General features: G+C 39.6%; 1 protein-coding gene across 1 annotated transcript in view; it reads right to left on the bottom strand.

Moving 5' to 3' along the window:
* LOC132260617 (uncharacterized) overlaps positions 1-19,657 on the bottom strand; it is a 44,462-nt gene that overhangs the window by 1,867 nt on the left and 22,938 nt on the right. Inside the window, exons 3-10 of the mRNA XM_059758859.1 lie at positions 14,786-15,056; positions 12,511-12,639; positions 11,075-11,141; positions 3,426-3,570; positions 1,910-2,023; positions 1,642-1,841; positions 1,430-1,571; positions 24-258 (exon numbers count right to left, since the gene is read on the bottom strand). Of these exons, the coding sequence (XP_059614842.1) occupies positions 24-258; positions 1,430-1,571; positions 1,642-1,841; positions 1,910-2,023; positions 3,426-3,570; positions 11,075-11,141; positions 12,511-12,639; positions 14,786-14,920 (1,167 nt within the window). The 5' untranslated portion in view covers positions 14,921-15,056. The remainder of the gene's footprint in view (positions 1-23; positions 259-1,429; positions 1,572-1,641; positions 1,842-1,909; positions 2,024-3,425; positions 3,571-11,074; positions 11,142-12,510; positions 12,640-14,785; positions 15,057-19,657) is intronic.

Genomic DNA, 19,657 nt, shown 5'->3' with positions numbered 1-19,657 from the left:
GCTGGTGGCTGGAGAGAACTTACGTGATCTGTGGTCTGAGTGCCGACGCTGTGAAGGTGAACGGCGCGCGAGTTGAACCACTCAAGAGGCGGAAATTGTGCTGAGAAAGTCTCGATCTGGCGCTGCTTCGATCGTCCACTGCGCCGGAAGAGTCGTGACAGCAGAGAGCCCTTCTTCGGCGACGACGAGTCTGTGCTTTGGTTCTCCGAGCTGCTGCTGTCCGCCGTCACGGCGAGGGCGTACGTCTTCGTGAGGCTTCTAGAAATGAAGATGGCACCGGTGAAAACCCTTTCTCTTTCATCGCGATCGTGCCTGTGATCTCTCGTGTGGGATTTTTTTTCTGTGTCTCTCTCCGCAGCCGATATCCAACCGCGGAGACGCCAATCACACGTGATTTGCATGGGAATTTGGACGCGCCACAGAAGGAAGTGATTCACTCTCGTGATCTCTTCAAAAAATGAAGATCACTCGATAGCCAAAACCGATCACACACGCTTTCATTTTCTAGGGACGCTTTTCTTTTCATTTTTAATCATCAACATAAATATATTTCCTCAATCAAGGGGGAGATAATGTAGCTAAAATGAGTACAAGAATTCCTGACGCTTCCACAAGTTGTATAGAAAAGGATTGAAAGTCTCAAAACATTTAATGAGACTAGAATTAGCGATATTCCGTTAAATATACTGATAATTTTGATTTCACGACTCAAAATCGACTGAAATCTAACCCAAATCTAACTCACAATTTTACAACTAAGCTTTTCAAGCAATTTTTAATGATTTTCTTCTTCAAATTGCACTGTTGGGTTTCATTTATGATCTTTTGAATGACACTGAGTAGATTCTGATGAACAAAAACTTCTCAGAGCTTAAAATTGCAGCTGTTAAATGAAAAAAAGTTAGGTTATGTTGCACTTTACTCTATTTTTCGTCACTGAGCTTCGAGAAATTTAAATAATTTGTAGAAAATTTATATTTTAACGAGTTAAACACTTCCTAAGACTTCTGCTAAGTTGTACACCACTTCTGAGCATATTATCTCCCCCTTGTCTTCAATCATCCTCTGCATATGTTATGAAACTTCCTCTGAGATTGAGTTGATATTTGATTTGCGATCTCTGGTATTTCGCATTTTTCAAAAATTAATATTAATTGCCCTGGTCGTTCCCACTGAACCCTCTTTCTCTCGCCATCAAATCCCATAGAACAATTTTGTGAACTTTTTTTTTGCTGGCGCGCAGTGCGAATTCAGTGAAGATTTATGAGTCACAAAATTGAGAAATTAAAGTCACTGGTTGAGAGCAAATGATATCGCAAGTGAAAAATCAAGTCCGCCAGGCAAAGAGAGAGAGAGAGAGAGATTGTCGTAATGATTTTATAATTTGCAGCCTGTGTGGCGTGCGTGTGAGAAAGATAAGTGATCGCACCTTGTTGAGGAGCATCTCTGGAGTCGCTTGGAGGAGCCGAAGAGTCTCATGCTGTGACGCCTCTCGAGACTCCGTGGGGCTGGAAATGAGGCACTTCGGCGCTTTGAGCTTCTGGCGTACATGATCTTGTCATTGGGATTGCCTGCAAGGAGAGGATCGCGTGAGATAAGGGATCCTGGGCGCGCGCGCCCGCGGGATCTTCAGATACGCACCACCGCAGATAACATCCGCCAGATTGGTCTGAATGCACTGGTGAGTCAAGTCGCCGTCTCTCTCCGTTGATATCTCACCGTAGAGATTGTGAAGTGCCTCTGAGTTGGTCAGGAGAATGGTTCGCGCCTCCTGTGGCTCGTCCTCGTAAGTTTCGTCCAAAGATCGATGATCCCGCGGTCGAGATCGACTTCTTCGACGTCTGCAAACATGGAAAGAGAGCAAGAAAATCAAGCTCCTCTTCAGCAAAGTGCCCAGAAAGTGTCTTACTCTGGTGTTACGATAAAGTATCCCTTGGCCGTTTGGTAGATCTTCCGCTCCTGCATCAGCTGAACCAGCGTGTCGTAGATCGTCTCAACTGACGGCGGTTGCATGTGTGGAAATCTGCGGGCGAAGGACAGCAAATTAGCACTCTCGCGCTAAGGTCGAAAATTGATTCGCATAATTGAATGACAAACAAGAAAAATATAATAGGAAGTACAAACATATCGTAATTCATTGGGTCATTATGTACATGCCCAACTTTTCCCTCAAAAACTCACAAAAATTCCATACAATGAGCATTACCAGCAAAATATTTACAACTTTGCGCGGAGATCACTTTGAAAGCCATACCTTTAATGCGTGTGTGTGTCTGTTACAATATTATTGCAAATTAGCACCCAAAAAAGGCCTTTTTCGTAACTTTTTCTACATGGTAAATTTTTATTTCCTTTGTTAGTTAATTAAATGAGTGTTATGTTTTCATGCGAGAGGAGTGAAAACATAACACTCTCTGGGATGGTTAGCAACTTTTATTGCTATTTTGTGTCTCAGATATGGATCAGTGAATTTATAGTTAATGCAGTGTGTTACTGAGCAACACCTGCGAACATCATCCAGAATATTCTAGAGGAGGTCAAAGAAGAGAACTTCTATTGCCCAATAAACAACTGAAAATGCTACTCTTTCAGCTCAAAGTATTCCCATCGCCACAAGATCTCGAGAAATGCTACTGAAGATGGAGGAAAACAAACATAAAAATGTCTCTTCAAAACACTTTCTTCGTCAATCTGACTGAGTTAGGAATTTTTAATGCAATTTTAGAATACTTTTGAGATAAAAAAAGAGATATATTGTTGACAAGTTTGTATCATGATAAGTTTGAAGCCATTCGACGTAATCCTTCATCCCTTTAGGACACTAAACCCTAAACTATGCAATAATTCTCTAAATTAAATAGAATTTCCTGTGTAACACTTGAATTCTTGCCACTTTAACATGTTTTGAGTTCTTAATAGGGTTTAAATGAATCCGAGGAGTCTTCAGGATAATTATCCTGTTGACTATCATTATTTATCTGGAATCTATAAGTGTTTGATATCAAAATTTGCTTGAGATACCTATGAAATTTTGGATCCATTTTTTGGTGTTAAAAATTTGATATTACTTTCAATTTTCGAGACATTTACCTTAAGACGAAATTTTTTTTAATTTCATGATCTTTCAAATGACGTTGAGATCATCGCAATATCTCAATTCAAAGCCGAGATATTGCAAAATGCAGAGAGATGTGCGCAAAAGGACAGTGAAAATTAAGTTAGGACAAGGATAATTACATTAAATGATGAGTTTAGAATGACTAGAAGGCATTTACATCATTAAGCGCTTTGATTTGAACTTGTTAACTTGCTTTTTGTGTGTTTTTAGCTACTGTTTAATGCTTTTATACAATTTCTTCATGATTTCAAAGAGTTATTTTGAATAAATTTCTTATTCTTTCACTTAAAAACGCGCATCACTTCACCTGATTGTCAGCTTTATCTTAAGATTCTCAAGCGTGGCCGACTGTCCTTGCGATGTGAGATCCATGATGACGTCACACAGGGCCTCCGGAAGGGGTGTAAACTGTCCCTTGGCAATCGGCGTGAGGATGCAGTCGTCAATGTCGCCTGCGGAGGAGAAGAGAAAGTTACAATGCGGTGGAAAATCGATAGTCTCCATTGAAAATTCAGAACACATTCCCTCAGGGATTTCAACACACACACAGAGACACAATGAAGGGAAAATCCCGACCCTCCAGAATCTCAAATCGCAGTGGGAAGAGTTGTTCGTGGAAAAATCATCAGGCCGTAGCAAATGATTTCAGCATTTCAGTTGCTCTTTCTGTGCTACAATTTGAATCATTAAACTCTCCTCATCTTCTTTTTTTCTTCCCTCTCTGCAAGAGACTCTGTGAAATTCAGTGAATTCCGTGAGAACGCGACAGTCACAAGTTGACCACACTTGCGGCACAATTTTTGCACAGTTCTTTTCATATGATCTTTCTTCTTGAATCCCAACAATTTGCCTCGTCAGCGTAACGACATAACAATTGTAATTGAGCTGAACCGCACTGAGAGCCTATATATATATATATATGTATGAATTTTGAGTGAAACGTTTTGCATTCCTAATTAAAATGTAATACACGCGTAATAGACAATTTTGGCCATGCGCGCGTGAATTTAATGCAAAAAGCCGCAATAATAAAACTTGAGAGAGAGAGAAAAAAAAGTGCAGGAAATTGCCTTCGGAAGTGGGGAAAATCCTGAAAAGGTGCGGCGTCTCATGAATCATATTTCGGATGCTAATGGTGTGGATGAGGAGCCTGAGAGCCAACCTTTCTAATGAGCTCAAAATAATTAAAAATCATCCCACCGTTCCGCCCAGCGTTAAGAGCCCAAATATGCCAAATGTTTCACCTTCTGCGAAATTGGGATTCTTCTCCAAAAGGTCATTACCGTGTGCGCTAAGTGATCTGCGAGATGACACAGAAAGTGATGGATTTCCATGGGAAAGAAATGCGAGTCTGTCGAATTGTGTGTTTCCAAGACAAGGTTGAAGAAATTTGCACGAGAGGACAAGTGCATCACATCCATCAAGAGGGTTGATTGAGGTCAAATTTCCCACCTGGAATTCCGATATATTTCTACCGTTTCACCGACTTTCGCTTTTGCCTCAAAAAAGCGCGCGCATATTGAATAAGTGAATATGCTCAAAGTGTCGTCCTTATCTTCACCAACAACCCCTTTTAAATCCCCTTTAAGAACATATTGTGCTCAAGTGGAAAATCGCAGACAAAAGCCCCGTATTTTCTCAAATTTATTCATAGTTTCTTTGCCGATGCTATGAAAGGAATTATTGTAATTTGGCGACCCTTTTTTTGCTGTCAAACACGGGGGGGAAATATTGCGCAAAAGTGGAGATGAAGCAGAAAAAAAACACCACCTTTCCAGCAAAACTGCAATGCGGAAGAAACTGATACAGAGAAGAAGAGAAGAGAAAAAATTTAGAGTGGCGATAAAGTCATCTCGTGAGAAAGACGTCTTGGTGGATTTTTTGTGCGCCGTTTCACCTTGTCTGGCAAAGAGTTGTGCGAATGATGACAATAAGGAAAAATCTTCGTGGCGTATGGATTGCCTCACAAAGTGCACTCTATTTGACGAGAGATTGGAAAGAGTGGCGATGAGATTGAGTGAGTGCAGAATGTTGAATTGCTCCGAAACGACCTTCACTGATTGATGGGTTAAGTATTTCTAATATCCCTGGTCGGCTGTCTGGCGCAGGTGAGAGAAACAGAGGCTCGATTGGGAAGAGAGGCATTGCAGGTGAACTGGAGGAAAAAAGCCCCATCATCAGTGAGAGATTCCGCAGACAAAAACGTCGATTATGCGTGCTGAAGACGAGGAAGCGGTCGTTTTTCTGCGTTATATTCAAATTTCGCACTGCAGAAGATACTCGAGGAGCAAAAAATGCGATATTCGACCGCGGCAAAAATTTAATTGTCCAGTGAAAGTAAATTATACACCTTTACTCTCCTTAACCACACAGTCGCGGCGAGTTGCTGGCTGAAGTCTTGCAATGGAGAACATGGAGTTGAACACAGCCCGAACGATATGCCCTGCAGACTTTCTGGTAGCGCAGATTATTTATTGGCCACAGGGATTTTCTCCAGTCCCTGGCCATAGTTTGTGCTGCAGCACAATAGCCGTGATTTCTAGAGAGCACAAAATTGACGGCAATGATGATCGACAGCGTGTTTGTCTTATTTTGTGTGCAGAGATAATTTGGCGGACGCGGAGAGAGACCGAAAACTTTCATTGAAATTAGTGCCAAAATGTCTTGAAGAAATTTCTTCATTTGTGTCTTATGTTGAAAATTAATGACAAGCTAGAGAAAAAGACGCCAGAGCCGTGATTGGCGACTGAATCCGATTGCGAAATGAGACGGAGAGAGAGAGAGAGATTGATAAAATCAGCGATATATCAAATTATGGGTGGAAAATGCTGATAAGAGAAAATGTACATTAGCAAATGATGCCAGAATCGAGGCAATAAATCGTCAAAATTGCAATGCCAACAATGAGATTGCACCGATTTCCATACACGCCAGACTCTCACTACAGCAATTTTGCTGAATGGCACCGACAATTTTACAATCACATCGCTGCTCTTCCTATATATCCGTCCACCCAGTGGAAATCTTCTCTCTTTTTTTCTCTCTCTATGACTTCTTTTATGCGTCCCACCAACTATCAAACAACCGACAATAAATTTTCATTTTATTGTGCGGAAAGAGGAAAATTTGTCTGACTGGATTCTCACGTCTCAAAGATGCATTTACGATTGCCAACAACAACATCCCAGTGAATTAATGCATCTTTGCAATACTGTTAGTTATCGTGGCGCAGTGGGAAAATGTCTTTTTGTTATTTTTGCACCACAATTGCTGTGTTGCTCAATTAATTTTCCTTTTAATTTCCACTCGTAGAAATTCTCGAAATTAACACTGAAATTTCTGACTAATTAATTATGGCTCCCACTTTGTTTTCCGTGAAAAATGTGAAAAGGAAAGTGTCATTGTCTTATCACACTTGCGATGAGTGCAGAGAGTGTTTGAACAAGGGGGAGATAAGACGGCTAAACGGTGTACACAATTTCTGAGATGAATCACAGACACTTCCAGAACTTCAGTAGTGCTTAAAGCATGCGTTTTCCTTATTTTCTTCTCCTTTTTCGGAATGTCACAGATTTTTTCAACCGTTTAAAGTATCATAACCTCAAATTTAGGGGGTTTTTTACCCAAAAATAGACGCAATTTTTACTTGTATATGTTTAAAATTTAAGGAGAATCAGTTTTCAAGAAATATTTGAATATTTCATCACACTTTTCGATGCACTTTGGATCATAACCTAAAAATTATCTTAAGATTAAGAAGAATCATTCAAAGAATCTTCCTCGAAATGCTTTAAAGGCAAATTTGAGGAATAATTATATATTTTGGACCTATTTTAGAGTAGAAAATCAATCAAACAGCTCTTAAAATAGACAATTTTGTATCCTGAAACAATATTTTAGAGGTTATGATCAATAATAGTACAATTAACACAGTTAACCATTGAAAGCTTGTGATATTCATCAAATTTCATTATTATTGTGCCTTTTAAGGGAAATTATGCCAGCTAAGGCACAAGGAAGAATGATTTTTTAGGTTATTTAGTGGAAAAATGTGTCTTAAATTCATAACATAACCTAGAAAAATTGTAAAAAACAATTCTTTTTCACCAAGTATTGCTCTAATTTCTTTTGAAAGTAACATTTGAAGGCATCATATTGATGATATTGAGACACTTCCCATTCTAAATACTTCTACTGAGTTGTACACCACTTCTGATCATGATATCTCCCCCTTGTGTTTGAATAAACTTTCCAATGCACTGAGGGAAGAATCAAAGTAATTAGTTGAACATTCTTCTGGACGAAAAAAGCTCTCGAATCAATAAATATATTGATAAATGATCTTTTTGCTTTGAATTAGACAATATTGCTTTTCGTGCTTCACTTAACCCAGTTTTGTTTTCACTTATTATCTCGCCCCAAAAATTGTGTAACTGTCAAAACAGCATCAAAGACACATTTTGTTAGTTACATAAATTCCTTTATGCGCCTTCAACGTGCGATCATTCCCTGTCCCTCGAATGTTTTCAATACTATGCTTTTCATTTTGCAAAACGTCGTGCCTTAATTTATTCACCAGATCGAGTTTCACGGATTCACGGCGGGTTAATTAGCTGACAAACACGTGTTTTCACTGCCTCTCCAAAAATTGTGTCATGAAATGTGATAATCTTGTGATTATTCATCGACTTCTTGAAGTCTTCTTGCCTCTTTGCAACTGCCTAATTGAATGTGCGACGATTGCGAAATGTCTCGGTGTGGAGTATATGTATTGATAAGTGTATTTTTGGGCGATAAGTGCTCAAGACGCGGGAACAATGGACAAAAGAACGATGAGGTCAGTAACTTGGCGTTGCGAATTGTGTGAAACATTTGTGGTTGCGTGTCGAAATTGGTGACGTTTAGTGGCTTTTGTTGACGAGAGCCTCTTAAATTATGGTGTCTTTGGCGCTAAATGCTCCTCTTCAATTTGTCCGGCGGAGCATTAATGGCCTGAGAAGATCGCCATGCGCATATTTTAATCAATTCTTCCGCCTTGTGTCGTGAGTGCAACGCATTAGTGCGGCGATTTGGCACAAAAGTGTGTGTGTGTCTTCCTCATTGGCCGCTAAAGTGGCGACCATTCTGCAGAATGGCAATCGAGTGTCGCTCTCTGGAAGACATTTACGCGCTCCACGGAGGAGAGCATTTCATTCACGCAAGACTTCATCTGGTCCATTGTTTGGGCGCAGAGTAAAAACACCGATGATGCTGCTGATGCGCGAAGCGCGGGGAAATACAACCTCATTGATGCGTGCTTATGAAACACGGAACTTTGCGGGTCTTTCACGGTGTCAACATGCTCAACAAAAGTCTGTGATTTGTAGCCAAGGAGGCTGAAAAGCAGAGATTTACATCCATCATTTGCAATCACACGGAATTGCAGATATCGCGCAAGATCATCGCGCGAGTGATCTTGCACGATGAGCCGTGAGAGATTGCAATCTTTCTCTGAAGATTGAGTGGTGTGAATTATGAAAAACCAAGCGTGATATTTCCCGATTAGCATGAATAAAAAAGAAGATGATAATAAGACGATCCAAGGCGAAGCTATAGTTTTGCCGACATGTGATCATGACCTTGCGTCTTGTTAGGGATTAAAACGAAAGAAAGAAAAAAATCTCAAGAAACCAACAATCGTAAATAATTTTATTACTTTTCCTTTTCACAATCACTCCAGCAAAATGCCTGTTAATTAATCCCGCAAAACTTTTACTACTCTTTGTGTATTTCGAAAAAAACATTTCCAATCTGATAACGATCATAGAGTGAATTTCTCACTCAATAAATCTGAGTGTGAAGATTTTCCTTCATTGAGGCGCATCACTAATTAAACAAATGCCGGTGATATTCCGTCAAAGATTAAGCAAAATCGCCGGATGAAATCATTGAAATTAATTCCCCATTGTTTCTGTGCCATTGAAAATATTACACGCTGATCATAATATATAGAAAATCGGAAGATCGCTCGTGGCATGATCCAATTTCCCAGCATGAAAATTACCCATCAAGCAATTGCTGCACATTAACCCATATCCAAGGCAATTTTCACAGCAAATCTCTCAATGCTCTGCTCCTCAATTTGCCCATCAAGAGCAGCAACAACAGCACCTCTCAAAAATCCATCCACTCGCGCGAATGATATTCTCACAGCGAAAATTCAATATCATAGCTTTAATGATGGCGAAATGTGTGAAAAAGTGTCGATTTGTTTCAAGCGAATGTATTTGTTTATTGCTCTCTTCCCGCCCCAGCAAAATTGTCAACATTTCAACAATGATTTCAACAGTTACCCAGCGAAATGCCACAATTGTGGGAGGAGGGCAAAGCCACCACGTGGTGGCAAACAATGGCGAATTGCAATCTCCTCACGCGGGATCCCGTGAGAATTCCCTCATTTGAGGGCCTCAATACATCGCGTCTATATATAGAAACTCATGTGAATTTGAGCATTTCCTATTGTCTGCCCAACAAACACACATTTTCAGCTCAATCAAATTTAGACCTTTATTGAGGCGCCCCGGCAAAGGAAAGCCAGCGCAATGTGCGAATTGGAAACTGGCTGCGGCTGATCTGGAAAGTGGATTCACGCAGAAAGCCAAAGTCGCACGGCGTTAAATTGGGAAATCGAAAAATGATCGCACGAGACCCCGATGAAGATCACATCACAACAATGGGGGAGGTGAACAAAAAGGTGCCGTTGTGCAAGAGATCAGCGAAGGTGAAAAAGAAATGCAAGGCATTTGCCAATTCCCACAATCTTCCATTGCATGCAATGATAAAACCTTTTGGGACGAATGCACTTCTTCATTCTCCTTCAAAATCATGTGATTGTGCATTCTGCCAGAGCAGCTGTGCGTCAGAAAACTTGCGATTTTCATGAGATTTCCCAGATTTTCAATGTGCCATTAGGAAAATACAAAGAGCAAGACACAAGGCGATTTTTGGGGAATCTTGACTGTCTCAATTAAATATATAACTACTGATTTATTACTTTGTATGAGAAAAAAGTCAAATAATTGAAATATGGATTGAAAAAGATCCAAAAAATTGATTATTTTTCAAGTAAAATTGCAAAATAATTAAAATTTGAATATTTTCAAGCAAAATATTGAAATAAATCAAATTATATTTCAATATTTTCAGAATATTTCATTAAAATTTAAATATTTGATGATTTTCTCTACATATGGACACTAGAGGGCAGCAAAGTCGGCGTGGGGGACGCTAATAATATCCCATTTTTGCTTGATTTCTTTCTCTTCTCACGCATTTTCACACTTTTCGACTTCCTGACGTGATCCTGGCAAGGAGAGAAGGAAACTTGAAGGCTAGAGTGATGTTTTCGTGTACAAAAAGACCGAAATCACGATCAGCTGATCAGTTTATCAAGCTTAAAAGCCATGAATAAGTTCCGATTGTATTAATTTGAATCCAGTTTGTGGTAAATTTGTGACTTTTTCTCTCTCTTTTTTGCCAAAATATATAATTTAAATAACAATCAGGGAATATTAATAAAAGATTGAATAATCATAAAATGAATGGTCTCAAATCGTGAACAAACAAGGAATATTTTACATGAGAAATATCAGTGTTACTTTTAATAGATTTTCATAAAATCCATCAGAAATGATCTTTTATTGCGCTATTATCTCATGGACAATGGAATTGGAATAAATTTCCCAGTGAATAAGGACTTTAAATATGTGCAGCTTAACAAGCAATAAGGAAAACATGAAAGCATTCCAATCATTCTAATCCTTCGTTTGTTCAGCTCAAAATGTCAATTGAAATCACTTGCAATTTCCATCACTTTAGAGTGTCTGTTCTGCTCCACCAGCGTGACATTTGACGGGGTCGAGGGAGGATTTGGGAGGCCAAAGAGGGGGTGAATAAATTAAATTGCCGCACACTCACCGACTGAGCTGATGATGTAAGTTGGGGGTGGTTTCAAGACACTCCTGGCGTAAGCGCCGCGCAACACCTGAAAGACGAAGGAAGTAATGAGATGTCAAGCTGGAAAAGGTCAGAGAATTAAGGAACTGACAAAGACAAACACCTCTCGAACCACTATTTTACTATTTTACATGCCGAATCTCGTTTTGCCCGTATTTTTGCATTCCAAATCACACTTGTGATTCAATATTCACGGGGAATTGTTTACAGCTAAATTAAAAGCCCGAAGGATGGACTTTAACTGCTAATTGTGAAAATCAGTCAAGGAGATTCCGTGTCAAAAATTCAGCACACGATCTTACGACTCATATAAATATTAATGAGAATGTCGAGGGGCTTCAAACTGGGCAAATCTAATTATTGAAGTGAAACTGTCACAGGGAATTTCAGTGCAATTTGTGCAATTGCACTGCATGATCTCGCAGATAATGATCTGCAATTGCAAAAGCACTAAACACATCCAATTTATGCGCAGCAGGAAATGCGCAATTTGAATTTATTTTGAATCATTTAACGTTGATTGAGTCTTAACGTAAATAATACTTTGAAGGCGGATCGTTAATTAATAAATTTATTACCGCGAATTTCTGCAGCTTTAATTGAATACCAATGAATTAGATGTATTTGTTGGGGAGGGAAAAAAGAGGCGCACTCCAATTCTAAGATTAATGATTGCATGTCTCTGACTGGTATACAATTTATAATTGTGGGGAGAGTAAATTGAATGTGGCGCTCTTGAGCAAATACGATAAGGGATTTCATAAGATCTCTCATACAATTTTCACCGATTCGAGAAATGCACTTTTGCTGGGGGTTTTGGAAATGAAAGTATACTTTCGAAATGCTTAGACGCAAGTGTTCTGTGTGCGGATTTTTCGGGGCGGGCGTGATGCAATGTAAGAGATTTCACAGTCTTTCTTCGAAATTTGTTTAGTCAATTCGATAATTGACTTTGATTGATGCACATTAGAGGAGCTTTTTTGCATCGGGCAGTGTTCGGAAAGTGTGAGGAAGTCTCCGGTCAAAATCAGCTCACCGGTCATTAGTGGATTGGCTTATGAATTGATGGTATCTTGTTAACTCAATCGACAGGTCTGAGATGTGTGTGATTACTTCGGAAATCACAGCTATTGTGGTGCGCCCGAGTGAATGGAGGGCAAATTGGATTTCCATTAGGAAAAATTGACTTTAGAGACATGATCTAGAGAGAGTCCCCCACCAAGACGTGTATGCAAATAGCCAAAGAATCTCGCCATATAACTCCGTCTGGACTTATCGTGGGCGTTCATCTCTGGGCCGTAATAAACAAATCAAGAGTTGGAAAGTTCTCTCTCTCTCTCAGTCCAGATAGGTAAGAAAATGCATTGGGGAGAAGCACGCAGGAGGGCAGAACTCACCTCCAAGGCACACGGTTCCGCAGTCACGAGCAGGATTCCGGGAGAGACGTGTCCGACGTACTTGAGCGCCCGCGTGGCAGCAGTCAGAGGCCCATTCCACCAGCATTGGGCATTCGCAGCGAGGAAGTTCTGGAATTAATTGGAAAATTTATAATTTCAATTCATGAACACGGCCCGGCTTCACCCTCACAAACTGCCATTTGCCCTTCCGGCGCACCGACGGGAGGGTTGGAAAGACACACTGTGAAGGGCAGACGAAATCAATAAATCAGAGGGGAATTCGATGCTGTGGCAACGACGAAGGAATTACCCAGTACAGATGAACACACTGGGAATTCCAGGCAATTTTTCCACCCTCTGCAGAAGAGGGAAAATCGCCTGACAATGTTGTTAATTTAATTTCTCCATAAATACTCTACTGAGACGCCTTATTTGTGCAGAAAACTCCAAACTAATTGCATCCAGAATCTCTCCCCTAATCATTCCGCCACTCTCAACACAGAATCCATCATCTGGACCTGAAATTTCATCACAACTGCACACTTCCTGACGCCTTTGGAGTGTTTTTCGAGTGTCTGCACTCTCGAGTGTTTGCCTTTTGCAGGAAACGAGAAGGATTATCACAATATAGTCAACTGCATTTGGCCTGATTTCGCTGTGAAAAATTGTGAACATAATGAATTTCCAAACAATAAATTCCTGAAACGTGAAAATTACTATCTTTTCCTGTTCTCTGGGTGAAATATGCGTTTATTTTTCCCACAAAACTCTGCTTGTTTTCCTTTTGCACTCGAGACTGTCTCAATACAAGGGGCAGATAATATGTCTCACATCTGTACACCACTTTCAGACACTTCTAAATGTATTTGAAGACATTTCTTACACTTCTTCAAATGTTTTCTATACGAAAATCTATCTTATCACAAATCTAATCCAGGGTTTTCCGTCTCAAGAAGTTTCAGTTCTTTAAACCCTTAGAAATTTTTTTTTGATCAAATTGTGAGGTTATGAATGCGGCTTAAAATTCTTTCTTCGCTGAATTTGGACCTTTTTACACCAGAAAATTAGGGAATATAGCGAGAAACACAATGTTTCTACAAGATAATGACGTTAAATTTGCGACTTTTAAGCACAAACTGCGGAAGAAACTAAGCAAAAAGACAATTTTCTAGACTAAAACACAATTTTTGAGGTTATGATTGACTTTCAAGCTTCTTCTCAATCAATATGAAGTTATTTTAAACATGAAAAGCTCAACTTTGCCAAGATAAAGAGAAATAATTCTAGATAAAATACAATTTTCATGATTTAGAGGAGTTTTTAATCAATCACATAACCTAGAAAAAGCAATATAATTAATTTTTCCAGAAAGAATTATGTAGATAATGCTCGAAATTGTTGAAATAGAACGTTTTGCAGTGCAAATATTCGATATATTTCACCATTTCTAATTCCTCAACACTTCCGTGAAGTTGTACACCACTTCCAACCGTAATATCTGTCCCTTGTTGCAATATTAAGGATGTAAGAACGTTCCAATGTAGTTTTGACACAGTATCTTTGCTGCATCTCCAGAATAAACAGAGCAGATGGCGCGAATGACTTGGGGAAGGAAACCCCTCTCGTGAGCAGTTCTCATCATTTGTATTGATTTGATGTGCCCAAGGCGAAGACGGTGAATTTCATCGTAATGGGAAAATCCCAAGTGCGGTGATAGATTGTTTGGTGAGTTTTCCCTGTGACTCCATAAATTGTGCACTCTATTTTTCCTCTCTCTCTCCGCAGGACCAAAACGATAAATATCCTTGAATTGTGGGTGTTTTCATACCAAATAGAGTCAGAGAGAGAAAACCGAACAAAGATGGGAAATGCAGTGCAAGAAAAATTCCACAGTGTGCATTTCAACATACATTGAGGACTTGGCGCCCATCCAGAGATTCCGCGCGCATCTTGGGCGTTTAATCTCATAAAACAAATTTTGCTCGGGGTGAGATTCTGCATGCAGAATCGAGGGAAATTGTGCGCTGTCGCAGTGTGTGTGCGCGCTTCATAGACGGGGATTTGTCGAAATTGCCACCCGAAGCAATGATGTGGATCAGCAACAAAAAAGACTCACAACTTTATGGCTTTGCTGCATTCTGGGCATTGTGTAAGTTCCCGCCAAAAACAAGACCACAGCCGGAGCACGAGCCACTTGTCGATCATAAATTTTCTTAAAATGCGTCGCGGCGGCAGTTAATTTCACGCCGAGATGCGCGCGCCCCGCGGGACTCACCTGGAATATCATGTAGCCCGAGTCGTACATCCAAAAGTCCTCTGGTGTATTTCCGGGACGGCTCAGTTGAATGGCCAGACACTGGTTGAGGATGAGGCGGCATCTCTGCGGCGTTCCCGGTGATTTTGTTCCCATTATGTCAATTGCGTTGACGCTAAAGGTTAATTAGAGAACGCACTTAAAGATCGTCTTGTCTTCGCACAAATAGCCAACTCCTCTGTCGTCACATTCTCCACGAGTGGCACCAATTGGCTGCTCTCCTCATGCGATTCTGCAATTTGACACCGAAAAAAGAAGTTGGTGAGAAAAAATCTACGCATTTCGGCATTGCATTTGAAGAAGATATTAAGGCTTTGTTGTATTGCTGTTATTAAATGAGTATCATCATTTCCAATATTTCCCCGCTCATTTCAAAATATCCCATTTGCGATAATGACGGTTGAGGAGGGAAAAAATTCCTCTTTTTCACGCGCGCTGTTTTGCCAAGGCATATTGAAGATTCTCTCCTATTTGCTTAGCGTTGCGCTCAAAAAGGAATTCAAATAGTATATAAACTCAGGTGTGTTAATAATTTTTTCTCACTCCCCTGGTGAAGGTGAGGCAGAAAAAAAAACCCATTTGTGATATCATCTCTTTGACGGTTAATTTATATTTCGGCTATTTGCACAAGTCCCCAGTAATGCAAACAGATCAGACGAAGTGTTTCACGGAGTGCTGAAAATTGCAAAACTTCTGTTGAAACACTCCATCAAGTTGAATGTCGCCATGGATAAAATGTCGAGAGACACTTCATGAATATGATAATCATCAGATAAACATTTTATTGGGTAAAGCAAATACTGATCTTCAGCTTTTCAAGATCATGATCATCAGCATCATAAAGTGTTTACAAATTACAGAGAAATTAACTCCTTCCCACGAAATGCTTCAATGCCTTCGCAGTGAAGATGATTAAGTCATGCCCGAAAGACACTCAATGGGACACCAATTAACTGTCAATTGCATTGAAGATGGATTTTAAGAGGTGAATTCAATTTTCGGCAGACATTCACTTTGACCTGAAAGAAAATGCGAATGAATTGGGCGGAAATTTGCCCGTTATTTATTTGAGAGTATAAGAATTTTTGAGATCATACAAATAAAAGTCACTAAAGTGACCCAGAAGAGGCGGAAGTTCTTTCGAATTTGGCAAACTTTTGGAAAGACATTCATGAGGAAAACTTGCTCGTTCACTCGCTGATATGCAAATTGAAGAGAATTCGGAATGAAATTGATGGTTTTCCAAGCCCTATTATGATCGCTTCGCTGCACTTCTCTTGTTCTTCAGTGTCAGACACTCTTAATCGCGTATCATTGAGTTGCAGTGCAGCGCAAATTCGTCACAGAGTCTGAGCTCAAGGGGAAGATTATATGGCTAGAGTCTGTACACCACTTTCTGACACTTTCCAGGACTTGAGACTTCATGGATTGTTTATAAAACAGACTAGAATCAACTTATAACTGGAGTATGACTAAAATTTGACCATAATCTAACTGAAATCTAACTGATAAGTTGAAAACTCACTTTTTTATACAATATTTTATGATTTTCTTCCGTTAAAATTGCACTTTAGCGCATTTTTAAAGTTCATTTGTTTCTTCAAACGCAATACGCAACAATCTATTAAAAAACTTAGGTTATGTTTCATTTTAGTATTGTTTCTTTGAAATTACGATTTTAAATGAGTTAAAATACGCAATTCTACCAATAAAGTGAAAATAATTTCAATTTAGGTACAAGAATTTGTATTTTAAGAAGTTATTTTGTCTTAAATCAGTCACATAACCTCAAAAAATATGTCAAAATCACGAATTGGATTAATATTAATGTCCAAAAGTAAAATAATCAACAGAAAATCAAAGCTGTGAACCCAAATATTGCATAAATTGCAACACTTCCTGTGATTTGTACACAACTTCTAACCATATTGTCTCCCCCTTGTCTGCGTTGGGGCGCAATTGAATTATGAAATGGCAATAAAGCGGCTGTTATCATTCGCGACACGGATGAAAGTTGGTCGCATTTGCAAATCTGCTGTCACGGCGGCCAAATTGGCACACATAACAACACTTTCTGAGCGCGAGTGCAAGTGATCCACTCATTTTTCATTGATTTATTTATACGCCATTGTGCAGAATCGTGTGAACAGTCTGGCGCGAGCCCCACAAAGCGCGCCACTCTCTGGACTTTCCGCGGCGGGCAAGATTAATTGGCTTCGTGTGCGAATTGGAGCCCATTTGGAAAGAGTCTGCGGTTTAACACCCCGCAGCCAAATGGCCGGTGAGAATCCCACTGTCCGCGGATGGCTTGGGAGAGTGTGGGAACGCAGCCGATGCCAGGGACTCTGTGGCGTCACAATCACTGATCACACTCCTCTTGCGGATGGCTTTGAAGAAGAGATGCTTCGGAAATTAACATCTTCTATGTTGGGAGAGAAACTCTTTTTTTTCCACTCCTCGCATTTTGATCGGAAGATTCTCAATGCACGATTTCACGTGGACGAAAGCGAAAAGATTTTTGTCAAATATTTGGCGTGTGAGACGTGATAAATGAGTGAAACACTAAACTCCATATGATTCATCATCGGAAATCAATCATCTCACGCGCATTTTCAAATAAATATTGATCCATAAGCAATATTTCACTGTCCGAAGATAAGCGCACACTTTCGCGCTCGGGAAAACTATATGGTAATGATCATAATTCTGGGCTGAAGTTCACACGATCCGGATTATTGAGGGCTCTGTGGATTCAATAAATTTTTCGCAATTTATTGTGACACACGAAACAAGACGGAGAGTTGATAAACTCTCGGCATTTGTCAAGAATCGGGGAAATTTCGCCAATGCGAAAGCGCATTGTGAAAAAAAAAGTCACCAAACAAACCGATTTAACCATCAAATTTTGTGCTTGAGAAAGCATTTCAATATTTGGCAATAGAAAATTATATATATACGATTCTATGGGACATGAAATTTATCACGGCAAAGCACGAGTCTTGTGAGTTTCTCAAGAGTCGCGCGCGGGAGTGAAATTTGTCTTTATGGGAGAGAGAGAGAGAAATGCTGCTGCATGGAATTCATCAGAGATGAGACAATAAAGCACGTACCAATCGCTTAAAGTTCAGTAATTTTAATATTGTACAAAAGAGCGGCATTTTTGCCCGGCAATCTTCTCGCCACTTTCGTCTCTGAGGGGCTTTTATGGGGTCTCAAACGGCAACAGATAAACACGGACTCCAACACGACCAGATTTCACCGTCACGACGTTGCTGGGATCTTTTTTGCCAACCGCGAGCAAACCTCCTGCATTGGAGGCATTGATTTGGGCGGCAAAACACTCTGTTTGCAGCATAAATGATGGAAACAATTGATCATTAATTTCCACAGCCACACAGAGAGTCAATCGCAACAGTTGTTGAGCCACCAGAAGAATTCTTCTAATTAAAGCTCTCTTTTTTTCCTTCGCTTTTATACTGTGAAAATTTTCCTGTGAGAAGAAATTCCTTGTTGGTGCATAAATTCACCATTCAAATCCAACTCGACCCACATTTTGGGCCACTAATTAGTGCTCCAAATTCCACAATGCACCCACAAAACAGTGCAGCCTTTGTTGTGATTGCACGCGGTGTACAGTGTGGCGTGGAAGTGTTCTCGCCCTGGGCCCCAAAATGCCGCACTTTTGCGACGATTTCCGCTGTTAAATTTCCCCCTGGGCAGATGCGCATGAAGACAATCAACGCTTTACAACCACGTGGAAATGCAATGAGATCACAAGAAATGAATATTTATTGCGACGCCACCGTCCGAGTCGATAAAACTTGAGGAAATATTATATAAAAGTCGTTGGTTTTTGAGAGAGGCAGAAATGCCTTTTAATATTATTACCTCATTTCCACCGCTAATATTTCTCTCTTTTTGTTCATTGAACAATTGTCCAATTTCATGCTGATTCTGGTGGCGTAGCATGGAAAAAAAACTGCCACTCTTTCACTCTTTCAGAAAAATCCCAACAATGAGCCTAAAATGTCGAACAATAAAGCTGATCATTTGAATCACAATGGATGTGTTTTGGGCGAAGAATATTGTTCGAGGTGAAAATTAGAGGTGAAATATATGCTAAATGACTCTAACATGACAAAACATCGTGGCCGTTATTCCTTGAATTTGAAATTTAAACACTATCAGTTCCGCGTTGACCACGAAATTTATTCCCAAAATGCTTCATTGTTCTTTCCCAAACGACAAAATGAGGCTGATAATGACCGTGAAGGTTGGCAAACGTTATCAAACGACACAAATCTTTCGGTCAGTAAGAAAAATATGTTTGTACAGTAAAAAAAATTAGTTTGGTGAGTAAATAATTTAATTGATCAGTTTTTGAAGAATAGATTTTGTCAGTATTTTTACTGGCCAAGGAGAAAAAATACTGGAAAAATGTATTTTTGGAAAACTGACCAAACTGATTCATTTTACTGACCGAACTGTAAAATCTTCTATTTTTACAACAATTTTTTTACTCATCAAACTAATTTTTTACTGGCCAAATTATTATTTTACTGAACAAAAAGAATTTTTTTACTGACCAAATTGCATTTTTTACTGACGAAACTGTAAAAATATTTACTTTACGACAATTTTTACTGGCTGAACTAATTTTTTATTTACCAAATTGATATTTTACTGGCTAAACTGCATTTCTTACTGACCAAAGTGACTTTTAACAGATCAATTATCCTTAGCTTGATCAAACATCTTCCCAAATGATACTCTGAAGAGACTTTGGTTGATGATTTGACAAATTCCCGCCGGAATACGAGTGAATTCCTGCTC

Source organism: Phlebotomus argentipes, unplaced genomic scaffold (genome assembly GCF_947086385.1).
Source record: "Phlebotomus argentipes unplaced genomic scaffold, Phlebotomus argentipes genome assembly scaffold_18, whole genome shotgun sequence".
NCBI classification, from domain to species: domain Eukaryota; kingdom Metazoa; phylum Arthropoda; class Insecta; order Diptera; family Psychodidae; genus Phlebotomus; species Phlebotomus argentipes.
This window is presented reverse-complemented; position numbering and strand designations above follow the sequence as displayed.